The sequence below is a fragment of the Bos javanicus genome, chromosome 15 (assembly GCF_032452875.1).
Source record: "Bos javanicus breed banteng chromosome 15, ARS-OSU_banteng_1.0, whole genome shotgun sequence".
NCBI lineage: Eukaryota > Metazoa > Chordata > Mammalia > Artiodactyla > Bovidae > Bos > Bos javanicus.
The window spans coordinates 28045515-28072269 of NC_083882.1; the positions used below are offsets into that span (position 1 = coordinate 28045515).

Genomic DNA, 26755 nt, shown 5'->3' on the forward strand with positions numbered 1-26755 from the left:
TCTTAATTTTCTTGAATTTTTTACAGTGTTGATGCCATCATTAATATCTAAACATAAGGTTTTCAGTAAATCGTGGCTTAAAACATGAGCAGAATTCAGAATACTGGCAGCTAGGCTCTCCCAGCTTCCTTACTCCATTCCCTGTAGGGGACTGGACTGGATAAACAGTTCTTACTAGAACACTGAGAGTCACTGTCTTGGAAAATTGACAAAAAGATGTATGTATCTAGTCATTGTTTCAGATGTACCATTCCCAAGAGATTTTGCTTAGGTGACAGGAATGGGATAGGGAACTTGAATATGAAATATGTAACTCCATTAATAAAATAGTTTGACGACTCACCTGTTACAGATTATCTTCGCCAACTGACAAGTTATTCCTATCTCTTATGTTACCAGACTGAGTTAAGTCTCTTAGCACCCGGGATGATTTCCTTTTTACTATTTTGTTTTGTTCATTTTGTGTTTCTAAGAGGTAGAAACTAAATTTACATCTAAATTCTTAGGAAGGGAAAACCCTGAATAAGATTTGAGGGCAATGCATATCCTGAATGGATTGTAAGAAGCAGCAAGCCTAGTCAGTCAACAGAAAGCAGCTTCACACTGTGATGAGCTGGTTTTTAGTGTTCCTTGTAAAAAAATCAGGTTCACCTGCTCTGAAGACTCTTCTGGAGGTAAAAGCCAGTGAACCAGCCCTCAGGTCCTCCAGTGAGCTTTTCTGACTTAGTTAACGTTCCATGCACCTGTTGAAAACCTTAACCACACTCTCCACCCCTCTCCATCTTTTCAGAGCAACCTGAGGTATGTCTCTCTTTCTTTCCAGTGTATCAAATTCTGGGCCCAGACCAACACAAATGATACCTGTCCCTTTTGTCCAACTCTTAAATGACGGACCTGACTGGGAGGATGAAGAGGAGAAACTGATGTGAACAGGATGCGCGGGTTCCAGATTTCTAAAACTCTATATTTATACAGTGACATATACTCATGCCATGTACATTTTTATTATATAGGTAATGTGTGTATAGAAAGTCTGTATTCAAATGTTCGTAAATGAAAGTATGTATATTATGCAGAAATGGTCTGTCCCCCTCACCTTGCAGGTCCTCTGGGGGAAGCAGATTGTAGGTAAGGTGATGTTTCATTTGGCCTTGAAATTACGATATTCCTGCCTAGGGCTGTTTTCAGATACATGTAAAAACCAGCTAGGAAGCTGCTCTTGCTCTACGGTCACCCTGCTTTGGTTTGGCTCAGCCTCTAGTCCATTTTCTTAAGGCTCATGTATGCAGATTTGAACCCTGGTGCTCACCTGCTGTTCAGCCAGATGCCTTGCTCACTGAAAGCCTCCGGAAGCCTCAGTGCTGTTCAGCCCCTCTCCTCCAAATGGAGAAAATGAGACTGATTGAGGAAAACAAGATGTAACCCTGACAGTTTGACTTTTCATTTTGAATGTTTTACTGCGTTAACACTTGTTATTTGTACATGACATTAGGTTTACAGAATAGTCTGTTTTACATCAGCAAAATTCACAGTCCAAGAATAACAGTGTAACCAGGTCCCATTGCCCCCATGCCTCCCACAGACTTCTGTCCTCCCTGCTTCCTGGGTAGTCATCTCTTTAGAAACTAGCACAGCCCACAGGTCTGTTCTGGGCCATGCCCTCCGTTTCCACCACTGCCTTGGCTTCTGATCAAGCTCTCATAGACCAAGCTTGTGAAGTCCTCACCTTTTCCCCATTCACTTCCAGTTTCCTGGTCTAGCTATTCCCTCTTCCCCCTGAAGGTTAAGGCGGTTGGTTCACAACCAAGTTGTTTGGTGACCTTGAGTGAGTTCCAGGCAGGCACTGGGGTGAGGAGATGTCTGTGCAAAATTACTTTCAGAATGATCATGGGATATAGGTTTGAATTTTTGAAGCCAGAAAGCTATGGGGACATGTTTCCTATCAGGGAGAAAATGGAGACCAAAGTAATATGAAGAAGGGAAGTTATATTTCAAGTTTATAAGTCATTTGTTCTGTGGATAACTAGTTGGAACTGAGTCATTTTTCCACCTCTTCTTACTGAGCACTTCCAGTTCCTAGGTTTATACTTGGGAAAGCTGAGTTTCTATTAGAGCTTTGAATTTTTTCCTATCCTTTTATCTTTACTCTTGCAATGGCTTCAGGCAGATTTTTTACCAGCTGAGCCACCAGGGAAGCCCAAGAATACTGGAGTGGGTAGCCTATCCCTTCTCCAGGGGATCTTCCCGACCCAAGAGTTGAACCAGGGTCTCCTGCATTGCAGGCGGATTCTTTACCAGCTGAGCTACCAGGAAAGCCCAAGTAAAAATTAAGCATTAATAAAAAATTAGCTCCAGGGAAAGGATATTATTGTATTACCAACAGCTGAATTTTTCCCATTCTTGGACCTGGAAATGCTTACTGGCACTGGCAGTAGTTATGAGGGTAGCAAAGACTTTTCCTGTCAGAGCAAATAATTCTCTCCTCTGTGTTCATGTGACTCTTCCTACTTTGTCTTTCACCCGGGACTGTCAGGTCATGAACATACTCTTTCTCCTCTCTTGTCTCACTTGCCCAGGTTTACTGACTGGCATCAGTATAAGGAGCTGGATTTCCCGGGATCTCCTTGGCATCTTGTAGGGTGACTGAAATGGCCTGAACACTCCCCACTGTAGAGGTCAGATGACCCACTTTTTTTGGTTAATGACATGTTAATGTCTCCCGTTTGGCAGCTATCATGAACAGGGAAGGCGGCAATGTGGAAGACCAGTTCTTTGTTTTTTTCACTTGGGGGAGGGATTCATTTTTTATCTTGGAATCTTAAGATTTTATCTCCCCTCAACTTTGCAGCAGCCTTCCGGCCACTTGCTGTATTTTTCAATATCCCATGAAAATTTAGAAATTAGAAATGGGTATAAAGAATATTCTGTTTCTTTTCCACAAATCCTTGACACCAAAGGAGTAAAGAGAAAAAGGGAGGGTATAGGGGGCTTAACTGCTTCCTAGTGAAAGCCCCTGGAAAGCCGGCTGCCACAGGGGGACAGTGTGGTGGAGGGTGTGTGTGGGGGCCGGGTCTCATCATCGCTCTCCGCTTTCTTGTTCAGGATCCATCCAAAAGCAACACTTACGTTTTGGCCTCCATTGTTCTCCCTTTTCCCTCTGTCCCCTGGCCTGCACTGGTACAAGCCATGTAGACCCACAGGGAAGGCCTCTGATGCAGTGAGTGGGGATGGCACAGTCATTTTTCTGGTGTAGATTTAAAAATAGAAATATATAATACATATTTTTACAAGCAAGAAGCTGTGGTCAAGATTTTTTTTACACTTCAGAGTTCATGGTTTCAGGATAAGAAAGGAAGAAACCATGAAAAGAAAAATAAGTACAAGTTTTCTCTTTTAAAGAAAAAAATCAGACGAGTCTTACTAATGAAGGGGTTGAGTTTTATGCCCTGGAAAGAGCTGGGGAAAGCCAGTTTTCCCCAACATGGTTCAAGAATTATAAAGCAGAACGTGGCATTTTCATTTCATAGAAGCAATTCTGGAAGTTTATTTACACAGTAAGTTCGGAACCGGAAGTGGACAGTCTCCAATCTTCCTGTCAGTCTCTGTGGTCATGGGGTGTTCCCAGCCAGCCAGAGCAGCATCAAGTGCAGTGGGAATGAAGAGGACTCGGATAAAAAACTGTGACTCAGTATTCTTGTTTTATTGGTTTATGGCTTGTGGGCAGCTGACTGAGGCCAGGATCTCCCGAGGCCCTCCTTGTGTTTCCCTCTGCCTCTTCTGCAGGTATGTCCACTCTCTGCAGGTTCCATACCTGGAAGCAGTGTGTTGACCAGATAGGAATAGGATCCAGTGGAACAGTCAGAGAATTCAGCTCTTCCCACTAACACTGGTCTAGTCAACTGGCTTAGAACTGATAGGGAGGAAATGAACTTGGTCCCCACTGCCTGGCCCAAGAACCAGCCTGGGTGCCCAAGTCATATGAGGAATGGGAAGTAAAGAGGAGGATGGGGCCAAGGATGGCCTCCATCAAGGGACTCTTGCAGTGAAGGGGATCAGAATGCCTGGCATCTGCCATCCTTTCTCCACGCAGCCTAGTTCCTAAAGGTGATGCTGCTGGAGCCAGAAAGCCCTGCGTTCCTGACACTCTTGGCATAATACTGGTGCCACTGTGGGATGCCTTAGCCAAGTAAACGAGGGCGACCTTGAGAGGGTGAGAAGGCAATGAAGCTGCTATGATTATGTCAAGATGTTACTACCACTTACAGCTGAACAGAAAGAAATCCAGGCAGGGGTACAGAGCATCAACTCTGTACCTGTTGAATGAATCTCCAGGATTCTGCTTTCAAGGATTAGAGAGGAGAGGACTCCTATCTGCTCTTAGCACCTCAGCTGCGAAGCTCCGGAGGAATGGGGCTTGGGCGGGGTTGGGGTGAACAGGCAGCCAGGAAGACAAAGTGCAGCCCTGTTGTATTTGCTCTCTTCTGGCTGATTTCCCGTAGGGCATCTGGGGCTCCTGGGGGTTGAGGATGTTTCAGTGCTGCCTATCACATGTAGACTAGAGGGTTCGGGTAGGGACAAGGAATTAATAAGGTAGAAACTCATTTGTCAGATGGAACCTTTTAGTGGGCACTTTTCCTTTAAGAGAGCTAAAAAGAGCTTTTTGGCTAGAGAAGCCCTTTTTCCCATCGCACTTTTGGTCAGGCTGCAACCACAGAAAAGAAGACACTGGGAAGCAACACCCATCTTAGAAGATGGGTTCTGTCTTGGAGATGCTGTCTAAAACTGGGCCTAGCGAGCAGGCACTTTCTAACCTTGCCTAGCATTGATCCTAGCTGTTCCCTGTCTTTGCACTCCCTCTCTGTCTCCTCATCCAGCCACCCCCGTTTGTACAAATTATTTGTACAAATTGTTTTTTAATAATTTTTTAATTCAAGAGGCAGTCTTTGCACCAAGGTTAGGTTTGTCTATACAGTCCCTATCTCTAAAGCAAATAGCAAACTGTGCGTCCATCCGTGCCCGCTGACTAGCCAGCAGGGAAACGGGATTCGCCCTCGCTCTGCCAGGGTACTGCAGACACCTGTGGGGGGTCACCTTACTTCCAGAAGTAAGAAAAGGAGAATACTTTGGGTTGGAGACTCTATAAAGGGATGGTGGTCAAAGGTTCAGGGCTGAAGTTTCAAGCAGCAGGATTTCCCAACTCAAGTTTGAGGTGACCAAGAGTATTCCCGCTGTCAGAGTACTTTTTCTTCCCTGTCCTGGTTCCTACAGGTGCAGTCCCTGCAACCCACCTTGCCAGCTTTTCTTTCTTCTCTGTCAAGACAGAGGCATTTGTGGGTGGGCAAGGCTCTTGAGGTGCCCCGGCCACAGGTGCCGTCCGTGTCTCCTCCTGGTGACCAGAGTGAACCACCAGCTGTGGTTCGGGGGGATCGCTCTCTCCTGCCCACACGCCTCCTCACTTCAGCAGGGAGATGTCATCAGCAAAGTCGTCGTGCTGGTGCCGCAGGCAGCGGAGGCAGCGCCACTGGCACACCATCAGGCAGAGGGGCAGCATGAAGAGTGCGCAGATGGCGGCCATGACGTAGGCTATGGTCATGAGGGTCGACTCATCCGTCTGGGGGATGTTGTAGCCACAGTCTTCCATGTCGGGGGTGACGAAAGGGCCTTCCACCGCTGCTGTCCTGAACTCATCGTGCACTGGGGAAAGGGCATATGTGAGTCACAAAGCAGCTAGGATTTACACAGCAAAACGAACTTCCTGGGACAGGCCTTGAAACCAGCCCTTGAGGAGGCTGTAAATCTCCCTTCTGGGTGATTCTTAGAAGCAGGACAGACAGCCAGTGCTAGTGGAGGCACGGCTCTCCCCCACAGGTTACTGGGGGCAGCAACCTTTTCCTGTCTCCCTGTCCAGTAGGAATGATACCTAAAATCCAGTCATTCTAAGTTGACCAAAAAGCCAACCCCACGTATACCTAGTAAACTCACCTGCTCCTGCTGAAATTCAGTGGCAAGCCCCTGCTAGTCGCGTTCAACTCTGGCTTACGGCAGCTGACAGGGTCACCGCTGGCCCAGCCTGCTGCCTGTGGATCTAGAGCTTTCCAGGGTGCCGAAGCAAATGTTACTGCTCCGAGTCTCCAACAGAGGTTGCCAGTCCAGGCAGGGGTCACCATGCCAAGCGACCACAAGAAGCACAAGCACTGACGCTAGCTTTTGCACAATGGTGGCCTCTGGCTTGAGGTACCTCCCTCCCAGGCCGATGGGGGCCTGTGCCCTCACCGCTGGACAGGGTGAGTAGACTGACCCCACACCCTCATCCCTGGTGCTCTCACCGTGGCAAGCACTGACAGCAAAGCCAATTCGTTTCCGGGCCCGATCAAAGACCACATAGAAGCCCTCCATGATGACCGCTCCCATGACAGTGCCGGTGGATGACTGTGAAATGGCGAACTTGTAACAGTCGTCTTGGGAGGTGGCCACATCTTCCACTGGCCGCAGGTATTGCTAAGGATAAGCAGTCACAGGGTGAGAGTTCGTGTTTTCCTCTTTTCCACACCATCTCTGCCTTCTTGTTGTCGATGCCCTTCGGCTGCGTTTTCCTTTGCCAGCCCTGAGCTCCACGGGTTTGGTTTCCCCCAAAGCCCTTTACCACTGGGCCCTCATCTATTTTCTCTTCCAAGTTCCAGGAAGCCAGGCCTGCTGACTATCTCTTAGTATGTACATTGTTCTCGTCCTGGCATCCCACTGATTAAGGCTAGGGACATACCTGTGGAAGGATGGTGATGCGGAAGGACTGGTTGGTGACCTCACCCATTAGGTAGAGTGAGATGACTGGGAAAATGTTCCATGGGGTGGTGCCTGCTTGCCAGCACACCAGCTGCTCCCCTAGCCAGAAACCGTCTGGAAACTTCTCCGTCTGTGTTGGCAAGAAAGGGATAACAGTGAGACCACCTCACCCCTCCCATTTTCAGATCACACTCACTGGGCCCTAGACATGAAGTATCTAAACCAAGGGAAGCTAAGCCAAAACCCAAGGATTAGAGGAAGAGAGCAAGAGTGAAGGCTAAAACTGACCAGGGAGACTGTGTGCAAACAGACAGGCCCATGGAAGAGAACCACTTTCAAGCGATCTAAGTAGAGGGCTCTGAGGGTAGGCGTCTTGGCTCTTCTGGAGGACTGTGCCCCTCATGACTTCCCGTGACACTGTTATCTTTGTACCCCAGTCCTTACTCCCACTGACCGAGGAGGCTGCCTTGATGGATTTGACAGCAGCTTCGAACACTTTCTTGGGTAATCGAAGGTTGGTGGTGCCACTGTCAACGATGCTCTTGTCATAGTTGTACTGAGAGGGAAAAGACAGGTTAGCATATCAAAAGCCTTTTTGATGCCAGGCGTTGGCCAGAATTGGAGGGGTGAGTCTGACTGCTTAGGGTCTTTCCTGGGTTGGCATCCTGGCTTTGCCACTTCTTTGGTGGATCTCTTTGGGCAAGTTACTGAACATCTGTGCCTCAGTTTCCTCATCTGTAACATGAGGATAATAATAGTACCTACCTCAAAGAGTTATTATAAGCATTAAATAAATTAATATATTTGAAGTGCTGAGAATTGTGCCCGGCACATAGGAAGCAGTCAGTAAACGTTAACTCGTATTTTCTTAGGTGGGTAGACATTCTCCAAATCTTGAAAATAAAAACGTCTTGTATAATACTTTTAACTTTTCATAATACATTTGCATCTGTTCTAACTGAATGTACATTAAGAATCTAGGTAAGGAATGCCCAAATAGTTCAACTGCTGGCTCCTGCTGTGTGTCAAGCACTGGGCTAAACACTTGATTCATTTTCTCTCTTTTCACCAGTCTTTGGAAAAGCTGTTTTTACTTCCATTTTGCAGATAAGGAAACTGAAACACAGCATAGTAACTTGCCTGAGGGCATGTAGCTAGAACAGAGCTAGAAACCAAGGCTCTGACTCTGAAGCCAGAGCCTTCTACAGCATCGGGTCACTCTGCCTCTCGGACGACTCGCCCAGGGTCACAAAGCAAGACGCGCTTTTTCCTTACGAGACGTTAACTCACGTGGGCCCCGGTCCCACGTTAAACCTCTGGTCCTGCTGTGACCTTTAGGTTCCTGGCAGTCCCGCGCTCAGCCCCCAACCCTCCTGCAGGTCCTGCCCCTATGCCTTATCCTCCCAGCCTCATAACTCAGGGTCTGGCCTCATGCTCTGTTGCTCCCCCTTACCTCTCCCTGCTTCCCCCTGGGTTTTGTTACCTCCTTGCAGTCCATTTTCAGATCCTGTCCATTGATCTCCACCCGTACAATGATCACCTCATAATACCACTCCCGCCTGATGGGAGTATACCAGAGGCTGCCCATGTACAGCGAGTGGTCGATACCCCCAATGATCTAGGGGAAAAAAAAGGCAGTACCCATGAGCCGACACAGAAGGACAGCAAGTCACCCAGAGTGCCAGCAGTAGGAGCAGCCATTTAGGGGCTGAGGGGGCGGCAGGGCAGAGCCCTCTGCACATCCGCGTTCTCATTTTCCTGCATCTAATCAGACCCCGTCCTAAAGCGATCGATGCTCTCTTCAGTGTGTCAAGGATGTGTTCAGGGGAGGAGGCTTTCCAGGATTTTTAATTACTTGTTTCAGAATCACACAACCCTTGATATAAAGTTATTTAAACCTAAACCGGCACAGTAAATGTGGAGTGAATGATAACTTGCTTATATTACAAGTTTTATTTTCTCTGCTTGTTGGAGATAGAGAACCATTCACCAGTTGTCCTAATTAATTAATAAATGGACTTTTAAACTCCTTACATCTCTGCCTTCTGATCGTCAGACTGAATCATCTTGATTTGAGAGGCCTTATTTTTACTTCCTTTGAAATTTTCCTAATCCTCTCTCCTCCTTTCCAAGTTTACCATAGGAGCCTCAAATCCTTTCTGGAATGATGCAGAGAAGACAAGGGTGGAAGAAGAAAAGTGGAGGTGGGGACTATACAGAGGTTTCTCTTGATTCTCAGTAGTGGAGCCCAAGGCTGTGGTGGAGCCTCAGAGGGTGGGAAGCAGGGGGGCTCCCCTCTCCTAGGACCTACTCACCATGCTCCCTCCAACTGAGGCCAGCGCTTCCGACTGGTTGAGGGGGAAGCCAGCGCCGCAGAGCTGCAGTGAGAAGAGATTGGGCACGTGGGTCTGCTTCACTAGGGAGTCAAAGAATGGCTCCAGGGAGTCATCGGGCTGTGGCAGAGAGAGACAAGGAGTGAGTCCTGGCTCAGAGGGCCCCGGTGGAAAGAGAAATGGGGCAGGGGGCAAAAGCAAAACTTGGGAGGGTGTTCCTGGGGAAAGACCATCTTAAGGTACTGAGACTTGGTGGTGAGAGGGACAGCAAGGCACACTGGCAGTGCAAACAGAAAAGATCTACAGGATTGTTGATTCCCATCTGCTTAACCTGTCTCAGAGTTATGGGGGCCTCTCTCTTATTCTTAAAGATCTGAGAGTCAGTAGGAAAAATAGCCTGTTCCTCTACCTGTCAGCATAGTTCAGCCCTCTGTAGGGATGAAGTTCAGACTGCCACCCTGTCCCCTGTCAAGCAGCTCTTTAAACGGATTTGTTTCCCTCCCTCCCTCAGTTCCCTCCCGCCCCTCCTCTCCTCCAACTCTGTCCCTGTGCAGCATGCAGACAGAGTGCCTTGTTCCTCTCACCCGGGCGATCTCCGCGTAGGCTAGCCCCAGGATGCCCTCCCAGTTGGAGCCATTGATGAAGAACTTGTCTGATTCCGTGATGGCAGCAATGTTGGCGCGCACGGTGACGTTGGGGCCGTGGGGGATGCTCACCAGGTCGGTACCCAGCTCCCCCTCCCACTTGCCCTGGGTGTAGGGCACATACACGCCCTTCCGGAGGTCCCGGTACGTGCTGGACCTGTGCAAATGAGGCAGAGATCTGTGGGTGCATAACCACAACCAGTACAGGGATCTGGCATCCTACCTACTCCCTGGTGCCTAATATCATCCCAGGTATCTCCACGCTGCTGTCAGGCTGCTCCACGGAGCATCCGTAGATGATTTACTCAGGACAGAATGTCAAGTGACCTTGCTTGGGGCTCGTTCTCCTGTGTCCACAGCTCATATTCCTAGATCTGGAGCTCAGGCCCTGCAAGAACAAGCCTAGGCTTTGTGTATTGTGCCTGCTTCTGCAGAAGGCACAGCTAGCGAGCATCTCCCACCTCTCACCCCCTGACCTTATTTCGCTCCTAAAGAAAAGGAGCCATTGACTCTTGCTGCTTTGGGACCTGGTGGTACCATCTGAGTGGTAGAGAAAGTACCAGGCGGGGTGAGTGTGGAATCTCTTCAGCAAGTTCGTCCAAGGACAGGGTTTGCACAGGCACCTCAGCAGGGTGGGTAGGCAAGGCACAGCTCTTGGAGGAAACTTGCTCATCACCCTGTGTCCTGCCGCCTGTGTGGGATCACACTGACCAGGGTGGGGGTGTGAGTAATGGGGCAGCGAGGGGACTGACCACGCTCCCTTCCCTGACTGTTTTCTTGACTTTGGAAAGTTAAAGCGGAGGGGCCTGAGAACATGGCTTTGGCATCTGCCTACAAGTCAAGGGATGGGATGTCAGCCTCCGCTCACATGTTTTCACACACAGATACACCACTTCCTGCTCTTCTATTAAAGGGGCTCCCAGATCACCCCTCACTGCCCCTCATACCTTAAAAGCCCACTTCTACTGTCCCTCCCACCCGTTAGTCATGTCCAGCTGCAACGCCGGGGATGCACAGGGAAGCATTTAGCTTTCAGTCCCTGATAACCAGGTCAGGCAGTGGGATTGTGGAAGGCTTGTCCTTCGCTTCCTTGCACTGTGTCAGGTGAGGACACAGCAAAGGGAGCTGTCACTGCAGCATGCTCAGCGAGCCACTGAGGTCTGTGGGATGGAGCCCCCACGCCCCTCAGTTAAGGCAGAGAGACAGGGCACCCCGAGATTGTACTGTGAGTTTTGGGGCTGCTCTCCTCCCTCCCTCCCTCCCCCGGGAAGTTGCCCTGTCTTGGAACTGGAGCGTGTCCTGGCCGCCCCTTAACTTACCATTCCACCCAACCTTTCTACTCCCCCTCTCCTGTCACTGGGTCACTGTCTGGGGAGCTGGTCCTTCTCCCTGCAGCTCCTCCCTGCCCAGACCCTCCTTGGCCCTGGGTCTTTGGAAAAGGGCCCTCCCCCTTGCTCTCCCTGGTACTCACAGCTGCCTCTGGTAGTAGCGGTGTAGGAAAGGGTGGGGGGCGGCCCCTACTGCGAAGTTACTGCTGCCTGTGTCCACCAGGATGTTGAGCTGCCAGAGAAAAGGGAGAGAAAGATGTTAGGACAGGAGGCCTGGACTCACTCCCTGCGTTGCTCTGTCCTGTACCCCCGGCCCGCCCCGGCCACGTGGTCTCCCTTTGGAGTGTCCAGGGTGAAGCTCCCAGAGGCAGGACTGGACAGACTGGCCCCTGTTAGTACCAGGACCACAGACACAGGGTGGCGTCCTGTGACAGCCTCCTCATGGCCTCAGAAGCCTTGTGTCTGTTTCTGTCTTCTCTGCAGAACTGGGACATTTTCTGTGTCATCAGAGCCACGTCACTGGCGCGTGAGTGTTCTCATTCCTGTTTCTGCCATCAGATGCCCTTCCTCACCCTGGGTCCTGGCCCAGCCTGTCTGCAGAGCTCGCCCTTTCCCCTCATCTCTGGTTCTAGGGGGCACGTCACCAGCAGGCAGCCTGGCTCATCCCCCTCCCAGCTCAGAGACCAGCTATTCTCGGAGCTGGCACTGGCCAGGGGCGCTGTGGGTACCAGGGTGGCACAGGGAGATCACATGTTTCTGACCCTGTCTGCCAGAATGGAGCTCCTCACGAAGGGCTCCCCTCTGTCTCAGAGGTGACCGAGACGTAGGAGGCCCACTGTCAGAGGTACTGGGGAGCCAGGAGCCCCGTGTGCGGTCCTGGTGAAAAGCCACCTCCCAGGCCCCGGTGTTGGCTCAGCGAAGACAGACAGCTGTCGTCCCGCCGTTCCTCGCTGTGCAGCTCCGTCTTCGTCTCTTCCGCCTCGTCCTTCTTCCTCCCGAGATGGCCTGACCCCTCCTCAGGCGGTCAGCCATTTTTTGATGCCTCCTCCATCCTCACAGGCAAAAAGGAAAGGCCCGGGTCCCCAGGAGCACAGTGATCTGTCAAGAGAGTCCTTTCTTGGCGGCTTACTGTGTCCTTCGCCTCAGCTCCTCCCCCGACCTTGGGGCCCTCCATTTCTGTATCGCTTCTGCTCAGTGCCGTGAAGTCAGCTGACCTCGGCTGTGGTGCAGGCTCTGACCTTGTCACCCTGGGCAGGTCACTGCGTTTCCCCCCACCATCTGGTTCTTTGGCTCCTTCCTGCTCTCAATGGTCCTCTGGGGCTCTGCTGACTACACCCCCCCCAGTGCCCACTTGCCCAGCCCTTGGACCCCACCTCCTCCCCCTTCCCAGCCCCCACTCCTGGCCTAGCTCCCCTGTCTTCTCATACCCCCAGCCCAGCCCCTACCTCTCCCCTCTGTCCCTCTCCCTGGTCTCTTAGCAGCCACCAGCCCCAGATGCTGCGCTTTCAGAGAGAATCAATAAAGCAGGAGGCACAGCAGTTCAGATTTCAATCAACCAGGTTAATGATTAAAAAGGCTGCTTCACCCACCCACTCCTCAGGACGCCCTCCCCCACCTGCCAGGATTCTGGTCCCCACCCTGGGGCTGGCCTCAGGTTTACAGGGATCCCTGTTACCAGTGGACCCCAAAGAAAGAGGGTCTCCTCCACAAGCTGGTGCCCCTGATTGGGTGGGGGGTTGGCGTGGAGCACGGGTGCCTGGCCGGCCCTAGGGGAAACCAACCACCCTTGACCCTGGAATGGCAGCCTTATCTGGGGGCTTCAGGCCTCCCCATTCCAAATTTCTCTCCTGCAGAGGGAAGAGCCCTCTCTGCAGGTCCTTCCCTTCCCAGCCCGGAGGCCGCCGTCTCTCCTGGTGCCCTTCCAGTCCCAGCCTTTCTCCTCACCTGAGGAAGGTCTCCCCACTCTGCCCAGGGAGGCAAGACTCCCTCCACTCCCCCCTCCCTCTAACAACCCCCGCCCCCACCCCCACACCAGGAATTCAGGCTCCCACTGCTCCCCCTGCCTCCCCCTCTGCACCCTCCACAAAAAAGGGGAAACCAAAATAAAGCAGTTGCCATTTCCTCCCGAGCAAATGTCCTTCTGTCAGTTTGCCCTTTGCACTGTGACCCTGCTTCTGACAGAAGTGATTTTGGTCCCGTCCTTCCCACATCTCTATCATGAGTCCCCTGGGCAGCCTGCAAGGGGAGGGTTTACATGCAGCCAGATCTTAGCTGACGCCCTCCCCTCTTATTTCACCAAATGGGGGCCTCCAGATGGACCCCCCCCACCCCCCACGACTATCGTTCCCACCTGTCCTTGCTGTGTCCTGCCTCTCAGCGGACCCTCCTCCTAGCTCGGGAGGATTCAACTCTCATGCCACCCTACCCCCACCCCCAAATCTGCGATTCTTCCTATTGGCATTTATAAATGCTTGTCCCTTCATTAAAAAAAAAAATCTTTACTCTCACACCCGCCTCCAGTCACCCTCTCTCTCCTTTCCCTTCACAGCCAAAGTTATCGGACAAGCTGTCTTCATTTCTCCACCTCCTACTCATTCCGCAACCCATCCTCAAACTGAGTCTCGCCTCTATCCCTTCCTCCACTCTAGCACAGCCCTTACTACGGTTACCAAGGATTTCACATCACCAAATACAAAAGACTGTTTTCAAATTAATCGTCATCTCACTTGACTTCTCCAGAACATTCAGTGCTGCTGACCCCTCCCTCCTTAATAGTTATTTTTTATTTGACTGTGCCAGTCTTGGTTGAGGCATGTGGGATCTAGTTTCCCAACTGGGGATCGAAGCTGGGCCCCCTGCATTGGGAGCTTGGAGTCTTGGCCACTGGACCCCCAGGGAAGGCCCCCTCCCTCCTTGAAACACTCGTCCCTGTCCCCCTGTGGCATACTTTCCTCCCACCTCTCTGATGGATCTTCTGTCTACTCTGCGGGTTCATGTCAAGGCCTGGGCTTTGGTCCGCTTCCTCTCCCACTCTGCTCTGTCCCCAGGCCATCTCACCCATGGCAGCAGCTGTAATTACCACGTATATCCCTGTGACTCTTGAACTTAAAGCTCTAGGTTTTCACTCTTTGTTGAACTGCCTCAAAGACACCTGAAATTCAGGATGGCCAGGGCTGACCTTACCTGGTCCTGCCCATCTGTCTTTTCTCCAAAGTTGCCTCTGTTAGTCACCATCCATCTGTTCCGTAAGTCAGCAACTTCAGAGACATCCTAACACCTTCCTCTTCACATCTCTATCCAAGGCATCAACGAGTCCTGTCCAGTTAAGCTTAAAGGCCTCTGAAAGTATTCACTTCTTGCCAACTCTTTTGCCACCCCTGGCAGAGCTCTCATCGTCTCATCCTAGAATATCACAATAGCTTCTCAACTGGTCTTGGTACATCCACCTTGATCTCGCCAACTTGTTTCTGTACTGTGGCTAGAATGTTCTTTCCAGAGTGTAGATGTGACCAAGTTACCCTCCCAAGTCAATGGTTTGCCTTTTGCTATTATAATAAAGATTTAAAGCTTTAATGTTTCCTATAGAGCCCTTCATGGTCCAACCCTGCCTCCTTGTAGCCAGCCTAGCTTGTCCCATACTTCCCCAAGCCCTCTGCCCACCAGCCACACTGGCCTCATTTCAGGTCCTCCAATCAGCCATGGTCCCTCCTCAAAGACTGTTGCGTGGGTCATTCACTCTACGTGGACCATCCTCCTTTCCACTTGCAGTTCTGTCTAGTCATCATCCTTCAGTCTGAGCTCAGAAGGGACTTCCTCAGGGAGAAAGACCAGGTCATATTCTCTTGTTAACATGCTTCCATAGGACTTGACACTGAGTCTCACCTTTCCTTGTGTCTAATTTTTTTTTAAATCTCCATTGTGTCCCCAGTGCGTATCACAGTGTCTGGCAATAAGTATATCTTATTTATTTATTGGCTGTGCTGGGTCTTAGTTGTGGCATGCGGGATCTAGTTCCCTGACCAGGGATCAAACCCAGGCCCCCTGCATTGGGAGCACAGAGTCAGCCACTGAACCACCAGGGAAATTCTCATAAGTATTCCTTGAATTAATGAATGGTTAGAGGAAAAAAGGGAAAGAGCTAATGTACCCTATTTTCAGGGTGAGGGAGGGATCTCTCAGTGGCCCCCAAACTGTGGGTGTTTTTAGATTATAGGTGTGGCTCTAGCTCAGACCTGCCTTCCTCTCACCAGGGCCACTGGTTTGACTGGCAGCCTGCAGTGGGCTGCCGTCTATGGGGTCGCACAGCGTCGGACATGACTGAAGCGACTTAGCAGCAGCAGCAGCTGGAGTCCTTGAATCATCTTAGGTCTTCCCCATCCCTTGGGGCCAGGTCAACTCAGAAGCCTCTGTAGCTCTGGCCTTGAGATGCCCAGAGGGCCGCAGCTTGGGGTCAGGACTAGGTCAGTGCCAATCACTTAACAAACAAGCATGCCCCTGGGGGCCTTTGAGGGCTGGTAGCTTCACAGGGAAGTGCTAACAAGCCCTACAGGGACCAACACACCTGCCCATTCTGCTCTACTAGCAAGGCTCCCCTAGAGGGGTTTGCAGCAGCAGATCTTGGATGATGAGACAGGCATGGAGCTGGTGAGTTCAGGGTAAACTCCTTGTCCCCCAAATCCCACCTGTCTTGGCCCCTGCTCTCACTAGCAGATGGGAGTTGTTTCCATTCTTCTGGATGAAAAGAACCTTCAGGAGTCATCTGTCTACTTGCCTGGAGAGATGGGAGCTTGTTCTCATTCTGAGAGTTCTCCAGTTATTAAGAGTTATTGTTTTGGCCAAACAAACACAACTTTTCTTGGCAGCCTATGCTAGGGTCTTACCACTTTTGCATACCTCTGGGAGGGGGCTGTAACTCTGATTCTTTCTGCTAAAGGAAAGTCTGTTTCCTTCTGTGTCGGCCTCAGAGTTTATGGGGAAGAGCCCTTATAGTCTTGTATCACAAGCCTCTTGGTTGAGATGTAGGAGCCTTTCTTCCATTTCACGGAGGAGAAAACTGAGATCAAGGGAAAGGATTTAATCCCTGTTACACACAAGCCTTCCCAGGTGACACTAGTGGTAAAGAGCCCACCTGCCAGTGCAGGAGACATAAGGGACATGGGTTTGATCCCTGCAACAGGAAGTTCCCCTATAGGGGGGCACGGCAATCCACTCCAGTATTCTTCTGTGGAGAATCTTGTCTGGAGTCTGGCGGGCTACAGTCCCTAGGGTTGCACAGTCAGACATGACTGAAGCGACTGAGCACACACACAAGCCACAAAGCTTGGGTCGTTTGGTTCTGCCCATCCATGAGAGTCTGCTCTTTCATCTCCTGACATTCCTGTCTCTCATTTGGAAAGGAAAGGCAGATTGTTTCACTAGTGAATCATTACTGCTGTGTCCATGCCCTTGTGTGATCCCCCGTAACTTTAACTCGGACTTGGCCACATTACTTGATTTGACCAATGGGCCACCAACAAAGGAGGAAAGCAGAGGTGTAAGTGTGTGTGCACTGGGCGGGGAGGGCACTGGCCTCCTGGGGTGTGGCCCTGGGATTGTACGTGAGGAGGCTCTGTCTTGCCTCCTTGAGGTTGAAAGACTTCATGGAGAAGGAGGTGCGGCCGGCCCAGCTTCATCTGGCCCCCAGCTGACCCACCAGCCATGTGAGGAGCCCAGGTAAGCCTGCTGGAGAGCCACAACCAACCTACAGAATCCTGAGCGACGATGACTTGTTTTACTTTGTTACTCTGCATCAGATAGCTGATAAAAAAAACTTCCTGAATTAAATCCTGAGACCCTTGACGTTGGGGATGCCTAACCACTCATAAGTCAACTCCAAATGCCATCTCTTCCCTCTCTCCCCCTCTCTCATCATGCTTCTCAAGTTTCACAGGAGCACAACCATCTGTCACCTGCTCATAGTCCCTTCCCTTTGCCTGAAATGTTCTCTCCCTGTTTTGTCAAACTTCTGCTCAACTTCCAAGTCACCATTTAAACGTTCTTTTCCCCAAAGGTCTCGCCCTGACGCCCCAGCCCAGCCTGGACTCTCACAAGTCCTCAAGAACACGTGCTGCATCGTCTACCCCCTCATCCAACTTGAAGCCATTTATCCGATGTCTGTCTGTCCTACACATGGCGAGCTCCACAAAGGCAGGGGGCACGTTTCTGAGCTTATTATCTAGTTCTTACCTAGCTCTTAGTAGATGCTCTGTAACGATTTTTCTTAACCATAATTGCCTCATTTGGTGCAGGTTTCTGGGACTATAGATTCTCGCTATTGGTTCTCAGCCCTAGGGTCCTTTCAGGGGTGATTTCCAGTCAGACACTGTGTATGGTGATGATAACAGTGGATGCCCACCATACCCATGAAATTGACGGAGTAGCTGCACAGGTTCTTAGAGCAATTGGAGTGACTTCAGGACTTGCTGGTCCCAGAGGCTTCTGAGTCAGCTTCGTCTGCTTTCCTAAGTGGATATCCCCAGACCTGAGTTTGCCCAAGGCTGAGAGAGAGGGGCAAGGAAGGACACAAGGAGCAAGTCAGCAGCTGGGCATGGCAGAGGGCCAGTGCAGCACGCAGCTCCTGCCTCGAACTGAGTCTGGCAATTTTGTCCCATCCAGGCGCCTCCCACTTTGACCAAGTCAGCTGACCTGATAGAAATGGACTCCTGTCCCAGACATCCTCTGCTTCCACTTCGCTCTCCAGGCTGAAGCTGGCAATTGATACCTGGGAGCAAGCAGACTCCTTGGTCTTGGGCTTTTTTTTTTTTTTAAAGAATCCCAAGGAGGCTGGGTCATCCCAAACCCTAAGGGTGCCCTTCCCACTTTAGACAGGCTGCTCCGTTTCCCCTAGGCTCAAACCCAGCTCAACTAATATTTATCAGTGCTTCCTATTCAAATGCAATGATAAATGTAAATGGTCAAAAAACATATATGCCTACTATTCTGAAACAACAGATCTAAGACAATGGTTTTCAAATTTTTTTTTTAAGCAACAGAAGCTTTTTCCAATCTCATGCATTATTCCAGTGTATCGAAGAGAAAAAAGCAGAAATGCTGTGGTTGGAAGAGAGATTTTACTTCCTGTAACTCCATCCCGTCCTTGCCTCGAAGTGTCTCTTTAGCACCTTCAGTCTCCACGAAACCCGCTTAGGAAATCCTGCTCTGAGGGCATCACAGCCACTGCTGTCTGCTTACTGTTAGATGGTGTGTTCTTCCTGTTGTCTAACCTCATCCCATCCACAGCTTACAGGGGCTGTAATCATCTCTATCAGGTGAAAATGAAGCTCATCTCTGGCATATACCCACTTTCCCCCGTGGTGCCCAGTTATGTCCCCTACATAGGTCTGTTTGCTCGAACCATAAGGAGACGCCAGGGTTCAGGCCTTGGGCTATCTGGTGAAAATTCCACAGGTGCTGGAGTCAAACAGTTGGTAGTGTTCCCCAACCCCGAGAGGCCGACCCAGAAGTCCAGCCTGTACGTGGTGGGGTTACAGTGGTCAGCAGCCAGGGTAGCCTCCTGCCAGGAGAAGCCCAGAGAACTCTAGGACCAGGAAAGTGGTCTGTTTCCAGAACTCCCCACTGCCCAGGCCCCCAAGCCAGGTGGCTCCCAGCAGACAGAGAAGTTAGTTGTCAGGGAGGAAGCTTTCCTGAGGGATGTTTCTCTTCCTGGATTTTTAACCAGTTTTCTGCTTAGCTCTTTACCAGAGATACCCAAGAAGGGCTCCTGACTGCCTACCTTAGTGAGAGGACACAGTCATTCCTCAATGCCTCCCACTCCCAGCTCTGAACTCTTTCCTTCCAGACCTGGGGAGGTGAAGGAGGAGACAGGCGTGAAAGGACAGCCTGAGAGTCCTAGCAGAGGCTTATGTACAGTTAAAGCCCAAACCCCAATCTGGAGGTTGCCTCCCAGGGCTGAGGCCAGCACTGTCTGGGGTTGTTGGGTTTTGGGGTTGTCTAACTTAAAGGGTGGTTCTTTGAGTTCAAAAGTTTTCAACCTTTTAATTAATTGTAATTAATTTAATTTTCAACCTTTTAACTCAATCTGCCAGTCAATCAACCAAACCTGGAATTCCACTGTTTAAAAACAAAACTGACCTATGCTGAGAGGCCTGGGAGACTTGGAGGCAGGTGGGACTGGGGCGTGCCTGGTGAGTGGAAAAGTGGAAGGTACAGGGTCTGCCTGCTTAGCTGTCTCCTAACCTCTCCCTCACCCTTGAGGTCCTGTTACAGAATCCCACAAATCACAGTGTGAAAATCATTCTAGGGAGGGGTCAGGAAAACCACTTCGTGTCTTCATGGTTTTTTTGTTTTTTTAGAACATATTTATTTGTCTGCGCCGGGTCTTAGTTGCAGCATGTGGGACCTAGTTCCTTCACTGGGGATCGAACCCTGGCCCCCTGCATTGGGAGCATGGAGTCTTAGCCACTGGACCACCAGGGAAGTCCCTTCATGGGTTTTGAGACCCTGAATCTTCATAGTTTTCTTTCTTTCTTTTTAAAAATATTCATTTACTTGGCTATGCTGGTCTTTGCAATACTCAGGATCTTCAGTCTTCACTGCAGCATGTGGGATCTAGTTCCCTGACCGGTGATGGAACATGGGCCCCCTGCAGTGGGAGCACGGAGTCTTAGTCACTGGATCATTAGGGAAGTCCCACTTGTAGTTTTCTACTTTTCTGATTACTTTTCTTTGCTCTCTTGATCTCTGTACCCAATAATCTTCCCATAATCATTTCTCTCTTCTCTCTCCATTCTCTCAAAGAATAAGTCTGTTTGCTAATTTGACTTCCATAGCTACCTCTCTGCAGGTGATCCTCAAATCTTCCTGTCCAGTCCCAACTTCTCTCCTGGTTTCTAGATCCCCATTCTCAGCTGAGGGCTTCCCCGATGGCTCAGATAGTAAAGAATCTGCCTGCAATGCAGGAGACTGGGTTCAATCCCTGGGTCGGGAAGATCCCCTGGAGAAGGGAATGGCAACCCACTTCAGTGTTCTTGCCTGGAGAATCCCATGGACAGAGGAGACTGGTGGGCTACAGTCCATGGGGTCACAAAGAGTCATGACTGAGTGACAAACACTTTCACTTTCATTCTCAGCTGGTTGCATCCACAAGAATTGTCCACTGGCATCTCAAAGTCAACCAACATGTCCCAGACTATAGAGTGCTGGAACGAGCCAAGTATGTGGATTTGGAATCCAAAGATCAGGATTTGAATCCAGCTCTGTTCTTCCATAACTGAATAACTTGGAGCAAACCACTTATCTCTCTGAGCCTCAGTTTCCTCCTCCCCAAAAGGGACATGCTAATACCTTGCCTGTGTAATGAAAGCAGAATAACAAACATGGAATTTTGGTAAACTGTACTGTGCTGTAAACGTGCTCAACTGCTCAGTCATGTCTGACTCTTTTACAACTTCATGGGCTATAGTCTGCCAGGCTCCTCTGCTCACGGGATTTTCCAGGCAAGCATACTGGGGTGGGTTGCCACTTTCTCCTCAAGGGGATCTTCCTGACCCAGGGATCCAACTGTGTCTCTTGCATTTCCTGCATTACAAACAGATTGTTTACCTCTAAACCGTCTGGGAAGCACGTTGTGCTTTGAAAGCTTGTTCCTTTTGTTGTGTATCCTGACACAAACACAGTCAGAGAAGTTCAAAGGAAGTGGACTTCTCTTCCCTCTCCCCTACCAGGGGCAGGGAACATCCGGTTGACCGGACAGGTGATGCCATCTCTCTGAAGACTTCTCCTCCTTCACATCTTCTTTCAGACCCATGCGTCCTAATTGAGATTCTCTTCTTGGATTCTAGACCATCCAAGTTATCCTGCAGCCTGGAAATGTGTTCCTGGAACCAAAATTCACTAGACCATCTCTCTGCTGCCTCCAGAATGAAGCCCAACCTCGAGTCAGCCTCACAGCATCCTTATCACAACTTCCAGCTTCTTAGCATAGCTCATGTCTCTCTTTTTGAAGTTTTTCTCCCCAACCACTCTCCAAATAGCAAAGCTTTCTCATTTTTCTAGGCCATATTCAAATGCTACCTTTTCTAGCAAGCCTTTCCTAACACTGTCAGAAGTAGCTGCTGCTTTCTGTATACTTCTAAGACTCACTGTTCTTCTGGTTTTTGGGTGGTTTTTTTTTGGCCATACCTTGCAGCATGCAGAATTCCCAACCAGGGAGCAAACCCACACCCCCTGCAGTGGAAGTGTGGAGTTTTAACCACTGGACCACCAGAGAACTAACTTCTCATTGTACCAAATGTACTTGGTCTTACATGATATTTAGGCACTCGTATCTGTGTCTTACACCAAATCATGAGCGCTCTAAGGACTAAGACTGACATATCCTTCTCTTTTGTACATGGTAGGTGTTCAAAAAATATTTGTTAAACTGAAAATTGACCACCACCAGATTTCAATCCTAACAGTTAAATTATGAGCCCCATTGTTTGGATGGTGATATGCATACCTTTCCAATGAGATGACATTCTTTCATTGAAGCGAAGAGAATGAAAATGCTTTCTCGAAGAGCTCCAGTCCTGCACTTACAATGGCTCATCAACAGTTCTACTTAGAAGTCTTACACTTTATTTATTCATTTGCTGGACACTTTTTAGGTGCCTTTTCTGAGTATGATGCTATCATAGATATTAGCTAAGGAGAAATGAAATCCTGCAGAAAAATAATCAATTAAAAAGGACATTGTCCTCAAGAGCTTGGTGTTTTATGAAATTTTTATGTCACAAAAAACAGTGACATATGCTGATGAATACAGTAAGGGAGATGAGAAAATGGAAGCAGGATCTCTAATCAACTCTCTAATAAACTCTTTTCTCCTTCAAGATACACAAATAGGTAGGTAGTAAGGCTGAGTAGGGCTTTCCCAGGTGGCACCAATGGTAAAGAACCCATCTGCCAATGCAAGAGACATAAGAGACGCGGGTTTGATCCCTGGGTCGGGAAGACCCCCTGGAGGAGGGCATGACAACCCACTCCAGTATTCTTGCCTGGAGAATCCCATGGACAGAGGAGCCTGGTGGGCTACAGTCCATAGGGTTGCAAAGAATTGGACACGATGGAAGTGACTTGGCACAGCACACATGCAAGGCTGAGAGGGAAGTCAAGGGTGAGACAGGGTCCAGTTTACTGACCAGCCAACTGGCCAGTTATTTTTCAGTCCCCATTTCTTCTGCTAGAATCTTAAAATGGTTAAGACCTTTTTATATAATGCAGGAATTACTGGAAAGAACAAAATAATCTATATAGAGTTTATTTTAAAACTTTTATAAGCTGTAACCATAAATACAAAGATATATTCGTATATCCGCACTCCTAAACCATCCCCTGCTGCCAACTTTCTCACAAATGGTCTTGTCATTTTCTAATTCATCCCAGATGGGAATCTTGAAATCGTCTTTGACACCTTCTTCCTCACCCTCACACCAGTGTTACCAAGTCTGGTCTAACTGCCTCACACCGTCCCTCGCAGCCCGGTCTCCCTCCCATTTCCCCCGCTTACAGACTCACGCCGTCCTTGTCACAGCCCTCCACACTTGGGCCTTTGTGATAGAGCCTCTTGCTACCTGCATCCCTCAGTCCCATTCTTTCTACAATTCAGATGTCTCTTTCTAAAAGATTGCTTCTTTTGTCATTCTGCTGCACAAATTCAATTTTCCCCTCACTTTGGCAGACCAAAGTCCGGCCTGGGTTTCCTACTGTCTCCTGAACAAACACGCGTACACCAAACACACACACCTCGTTCTCTCATTCACTGTGTCCTCACTTGGTCTCGGGGAGATGGTGGGAAGGGGTGGATACACAAGTGAAGCACGCAGTTTGGGGGGACCTTTCTTCACTGAGATGGCCTCGCCCCTCCTATCCATCCTTCAAGACCTTGCTCACAAATGCTCACAGCACATCTCTGTGAGACTGCCTGATTCTTACCTCCTCCAGGACATCTATAGGGACTTCCCTGGTGGTTCAGTGGTCAGGACTCCATACTTCCACTGCAGTGGTCATGGGTTCAATCCCTGATTGGGGAACTAACATCCCGCATGCCATATGATTCGGCCAAAGTAAATAAATAAAGTGAAGAAAAGAACCCCTCCCTCAGAAGAGTATAGATGGAAAAAAATTAAAAAAGAAAAAGCAAAAAACACCTACAGAATCCACTCACTGTATTACAGGTCAGTAATTTTCAAACCTGAGATTCAGCCTGAGATTCTGACCTAGGTATGGGTGCGTGGTGCGAAGTTGCTTCAGTCGTGTCTGATCCTTTTGTGACCCTATGGACCATAACCCACCAGGCTTTGCCATCCATGGGATTCTCCAGGCAAGAATACTGGAGTGGGTTGCCATTTCCTCCTCCAGGGACTTAAATTTTCACTTCCACACTCAAGCTCTTTGAGGCAGAAAATACATTTCCTGTCTCTTTGTGGCTCAGTCTCCCAAATCCAGCAATTAGTTGCCTGGCACACAGAAAGTGCACCCCAAGTTTCACAGTTACTTGTTCAGGGCACTGTGCCTTTCAGGTTCTCATTTGGTGCTTCCAAAGCCCAGGGTCAGGAAAAAGGGCATCCTTCTCCCAGACTGCTGGGGGGAGAACTGAAGTCACCGAAGAGCACAGACTGGCTGGCGTTGGCCTGGGAGCTGTAAGACAACCCCCAGAGTTGCCCCATCTGCCACGGGCTCCTTGGGCTGGTGCTGAACTTTAAGCCTGCTTTCCCCTTCTCCTGGGAAGGAGGGGGAGGGAGCTGACATTTATTAGGAAATTGCTCTCTGTCAATTCCTGGGCTGAGCGGGTGTACACTTTATCTCAAGGGTCGAAGGAAGTATGGTTAATAGCCCCCCATTTACATGTTCTACATGTAAAATGTGGAGGCTCAGAACACTTAAGTTTCTATGCTTCCTTGCAGAACACAGAAGAGGCAGAGGTGGCCAGGCAAGTTAGAAAAAGTGATTTCACATTTACTGGCGGTCAAGTATGTGTCTAGGTGCATTGTTTTAGATGCTTTCACCTACAAAGTCTGTTAATCCTCACTATCACCTTGCAAAGGAGATCTCATATCACCCATTTTAAAGACACAGCAAGAGCCTCAGAGAGGTTATATAATTTTCCCAAGGCCACACAGCTGGGAAAAGGAAAGGCTGTGGGTTGTGGAGCTGGCATTCCGGGTCTGTCTGACCCCAAAGCTCTTGTTGGTCCCACAGTCTGTCCTGTGTCCATGTCACAGGATCTATGCACAATTTGCACAATGCATCAGTAGCAGAAACGGGAGTAGGAACCTGGTCCCACAGCTTCCTGCTCCCTCACAACACCTGGCCTTCTGTTGGCTCAGGCTGCGAGAGGCCTGGATTCAGGCTCTGTCCTTCTACTGCCTCAAGTCCGATTATAGTCCCCTGTGCACTATAAGGGGGGAGCCCAGAGCCTGGATCCACTGGGGGGTGGGGGTGAGAGATAGGCCTGGGTGGCATGGACCTTGGAAGGCTTGCTTCCATCAGGTAATTGGAAAGCGGGGGTGTGCTTCTCCCCCAGATTTGGTATAAGTGCTGTTGAGAAGTCCAGGAAGTGTAGCAGTTCCCTCTGCCCATAGACACACTCCCACCTTGGCCGACCCTCCCAAGGACAAGCCTCCCAGACACAGATCCGGGGGAGGGGGGTGGCTCAGAGATGTGCAGGCTCAGATTCAAGGTGACACTCACCAGCACACACTCAGCCATCCTGCTACCCATGCCCAGACTCCCCCACCGAGGAGGCAAATGCTCACAGAGGTCAGCCACAGCAACCCAGCAGAGGGCTGCTCGTGGCCAACTCCAACCCGGGCAGGGGCGCAAAGGTTGCACCTTCCATGGCCACCTAGGAGGTACCCTGGAGGACTGTCAGGAAGCATGGGGCGTGGGGACCTGGCAGGCAGTGTTTTCTCCATCGCTGCCACCCCCAAGCACCTATCAGCTCATGGAAAGAGTCTCATGCTTAGAAGGGGGCTCTGGCTCCTTCGTTCTATGCAATTTACAATCTGTCCTTTCCCCAGGCTCAGTTCAGTTCCCTCTGGCCAGTGCTCAGGGAGGCATTAGGTGGGGGAGGGGCTGGAGTGCAGGCTGCAAAGGGGTGGGGAGGAAGGAGGGACGGGCGAAGGCAACACTCAGCTCACAGCTTCTGGCTAGAGTGGAGGTCACAAGAAACCTCGCTTCACTGCCCTGCGGCTGCCCAGACAGAGAGAGAAAAGGGCTGATCCAACTCATGCCAGGATCCCTTGGTCAGAACCCTAGATGCTGAGATTGGGCGACCAAGATCCAGAGCAAAGGGGTGGGGAGACTCAGGCATGGTGTGGGCTGACACCTGTTCACAGCCCCTGTGGTTTGGACTCTTCCCCAGATCAGGCCTCCCCAATCCACGTGTTTTTCTTGTCCCCAAATCCTTCCTGAGGGGTGTGTGTGTATAAGACTAAGAGTGAGGGGAGGACAGTCAAAGCCTGTGAGGGGAAGGGAAGTGGGAAGCGGGGCTTTGGGGCTGAATGCTGCCACTATGATCCCAGAGGACATGTTTGGGAGAGGATCCCTCCAGCCCACACCATGCAGCCCCCATTTTAGCAGGAGCCCCCTGCATGCTGCACCCCCAGCCTCTCTTCCTCGGCTCATGAGGAGGGAGGGCAGGGCTGGCCCAGCGACCTTACCGTCTGTGGGGGGCTGCCCACGGTCATCTCCACGTAGTAGCCCTGGCCGGACTTGCCCCTCAGGTTGTCCACCATCTCCACAAAGCTGCCCCTCCGGCCGGGCTCCTCAGACTCCTCGTCGGTCTCCCGGGGCAGCCGCAGCCCCAGGGGGGCACCCCCCAGCCCGCTTCGCAAGGGCAGCCGGATGCCGGGCTGGGAGCCGTGGGCAGGCAGCACCCCAGAGCCCATCCACAGAAGGAGCCAGGGCAGCGCTTGGGCCATGGTGGGCCCTGGCCTCGGGGCACTCTGGGCTCACTTTGGCCCACGTCCGTCCCTGGGGCCTGCCCCCAACTCTGGGTGCTAGAGGTGGCTTCTCAGGAGAGTGAGCAGGAAGGCATCAGGGCTCCAGAGCCTGCAGGCCCTTCGGCCGGCCCCTGGGCCAGGAGGTGGGGATCGGGCAGGAGAGATCCTCAGAGACAGGAGGGGAGGAGACGGCTCCGGAGCCTGGCTACATCTGGCTGGTGGTCCAGCCTCAGCGGCGGTCCGGGAGAGGCCGTCTCAGGCCCCCCGGGGGGCTGGGCGGGGCAGGCATGGCAGGTCTGAGGCTGCTTTCCTGGTCTTCCTGGTGGGGCGGCGGCAGGGGAAGGGTCAGGGGCTCCAGGCTCCTGCAGCTGCGTTTGTGGCTCAGGCCACCATAATCCCAGCTCCCAGCTCCCAGGCAGCCCGGGGAGGCGGAAAGACTTGTGGTGGTGGCTGTCAAAGCCAAAGGGTTTTCGCTTTTCCCTGGGATTGCTGGGAAGTGTAGTCCTCCCACGGCAGGCAGCCTGGCTTCCGGGGTTGGTGAGGGGTCTGGGATGCCCTCTGCCGAGCCGGAGTCCACCCTGCAGAACCCTGGGAGCGCGGGAAGGGCCGTGGAGATGGAGTGGTGGCTGACCTCTCTCATTTCGTTAGTCCTTCACTGGGCATTTCTGGAACACCCACTGTATGCC

At 50.7% G+C, this 26755-nt stretch overlaps 2 protein-coding genes across 5 annotated transcripts in view; one reads left to right on the top strand and one right to left on the bottom strand.

Annotated features, from left to right (window-relative positions):
* Positions 1 to 8813, top strand: part of RNF214 (ring finger protein 214) — a 51301-nt gene extending 42488 nt beyond the window's left edge. For all 3 annotated transcript variants that reach the window (XM_061440419.1, XM_061440421.1, XM_061440420.1), the window contains exon 15: positions 824 to 8813. In XM_061440419.1, coding sequence (XP_061296403.1) covers positions 824 to 889 — 66 coding nt within the window. In that variant the 3' untranslated portion in view covers positions 890 to 8813. The remainder of the gene's footprint in view (positions 1 to 823) is intronic.
* BACE1 (beta-secretase 1) lies at positions 4907 to 26570 on the bottom strand. Of its 2 annotated transcripts, XM_061440424.1 has the most exons (9): positions 25788 to 26562; positions 11229 to 11317; positions 9698 to 9914; positions 9096 to 9233; positions 8264 to 8398; positions 7235 to 7336; positions 6761 to 6910; positions 6327 to 6498; positions 4907 to 5694 (listed from the first exon to the last, which is right to left on the bottom strand). In XM_061440424.1, exons 1-9 carry the CDS (start codon positions 26046 to 26048, stop codon positions 5453 to 5455), a joined length of 1506 nt encoding a protein of 501 aa, XP_061296408.1. In that variant the 5' UTR covers positions 26049 to 26562; the 3' UTR covers positions 4907 to 5452. The 2 variants fall into 2 exon arrangements, with proteins under 2 accessions (XP_061296408.1, XP_061296407.1); XM_061440423.1 differs by having other exon boundaries at positions 4907 to 6498; positions 25788 to 26570.
* Between the last annotated feature and the right edge of the window lie 185 nt (positions 26571 to 26755).

What these genes read in the sequence shown, in the direction of transcription:
- BACE1 (XM_061440423.1), bottom strand. Translation starts at nt 26,048, where the DNA reads ATGGCCCAAGCGCTGCCCTGGCTCCTTCTGTGGATGGGCTCTGGGGTG. An exon ending in TGGGCAGCCCCCCACAGACG is followed by an intron (nt 11,318 to 25,787) that starts GTAAGGTCGCTG and finishes TTTCTCTGGCAG; the next exon opens with CTCAACATCCTGGTGGACAC. An exon ending in CCTCAGTTGGAGGGAGCATG is followed by an intron (nt 8,399 to 9,095) that starts GTGAGTAGGTCC and finishes TTTTTCCCCTAG; the next exon opens with ATCATTGGGGGTATCGACCA.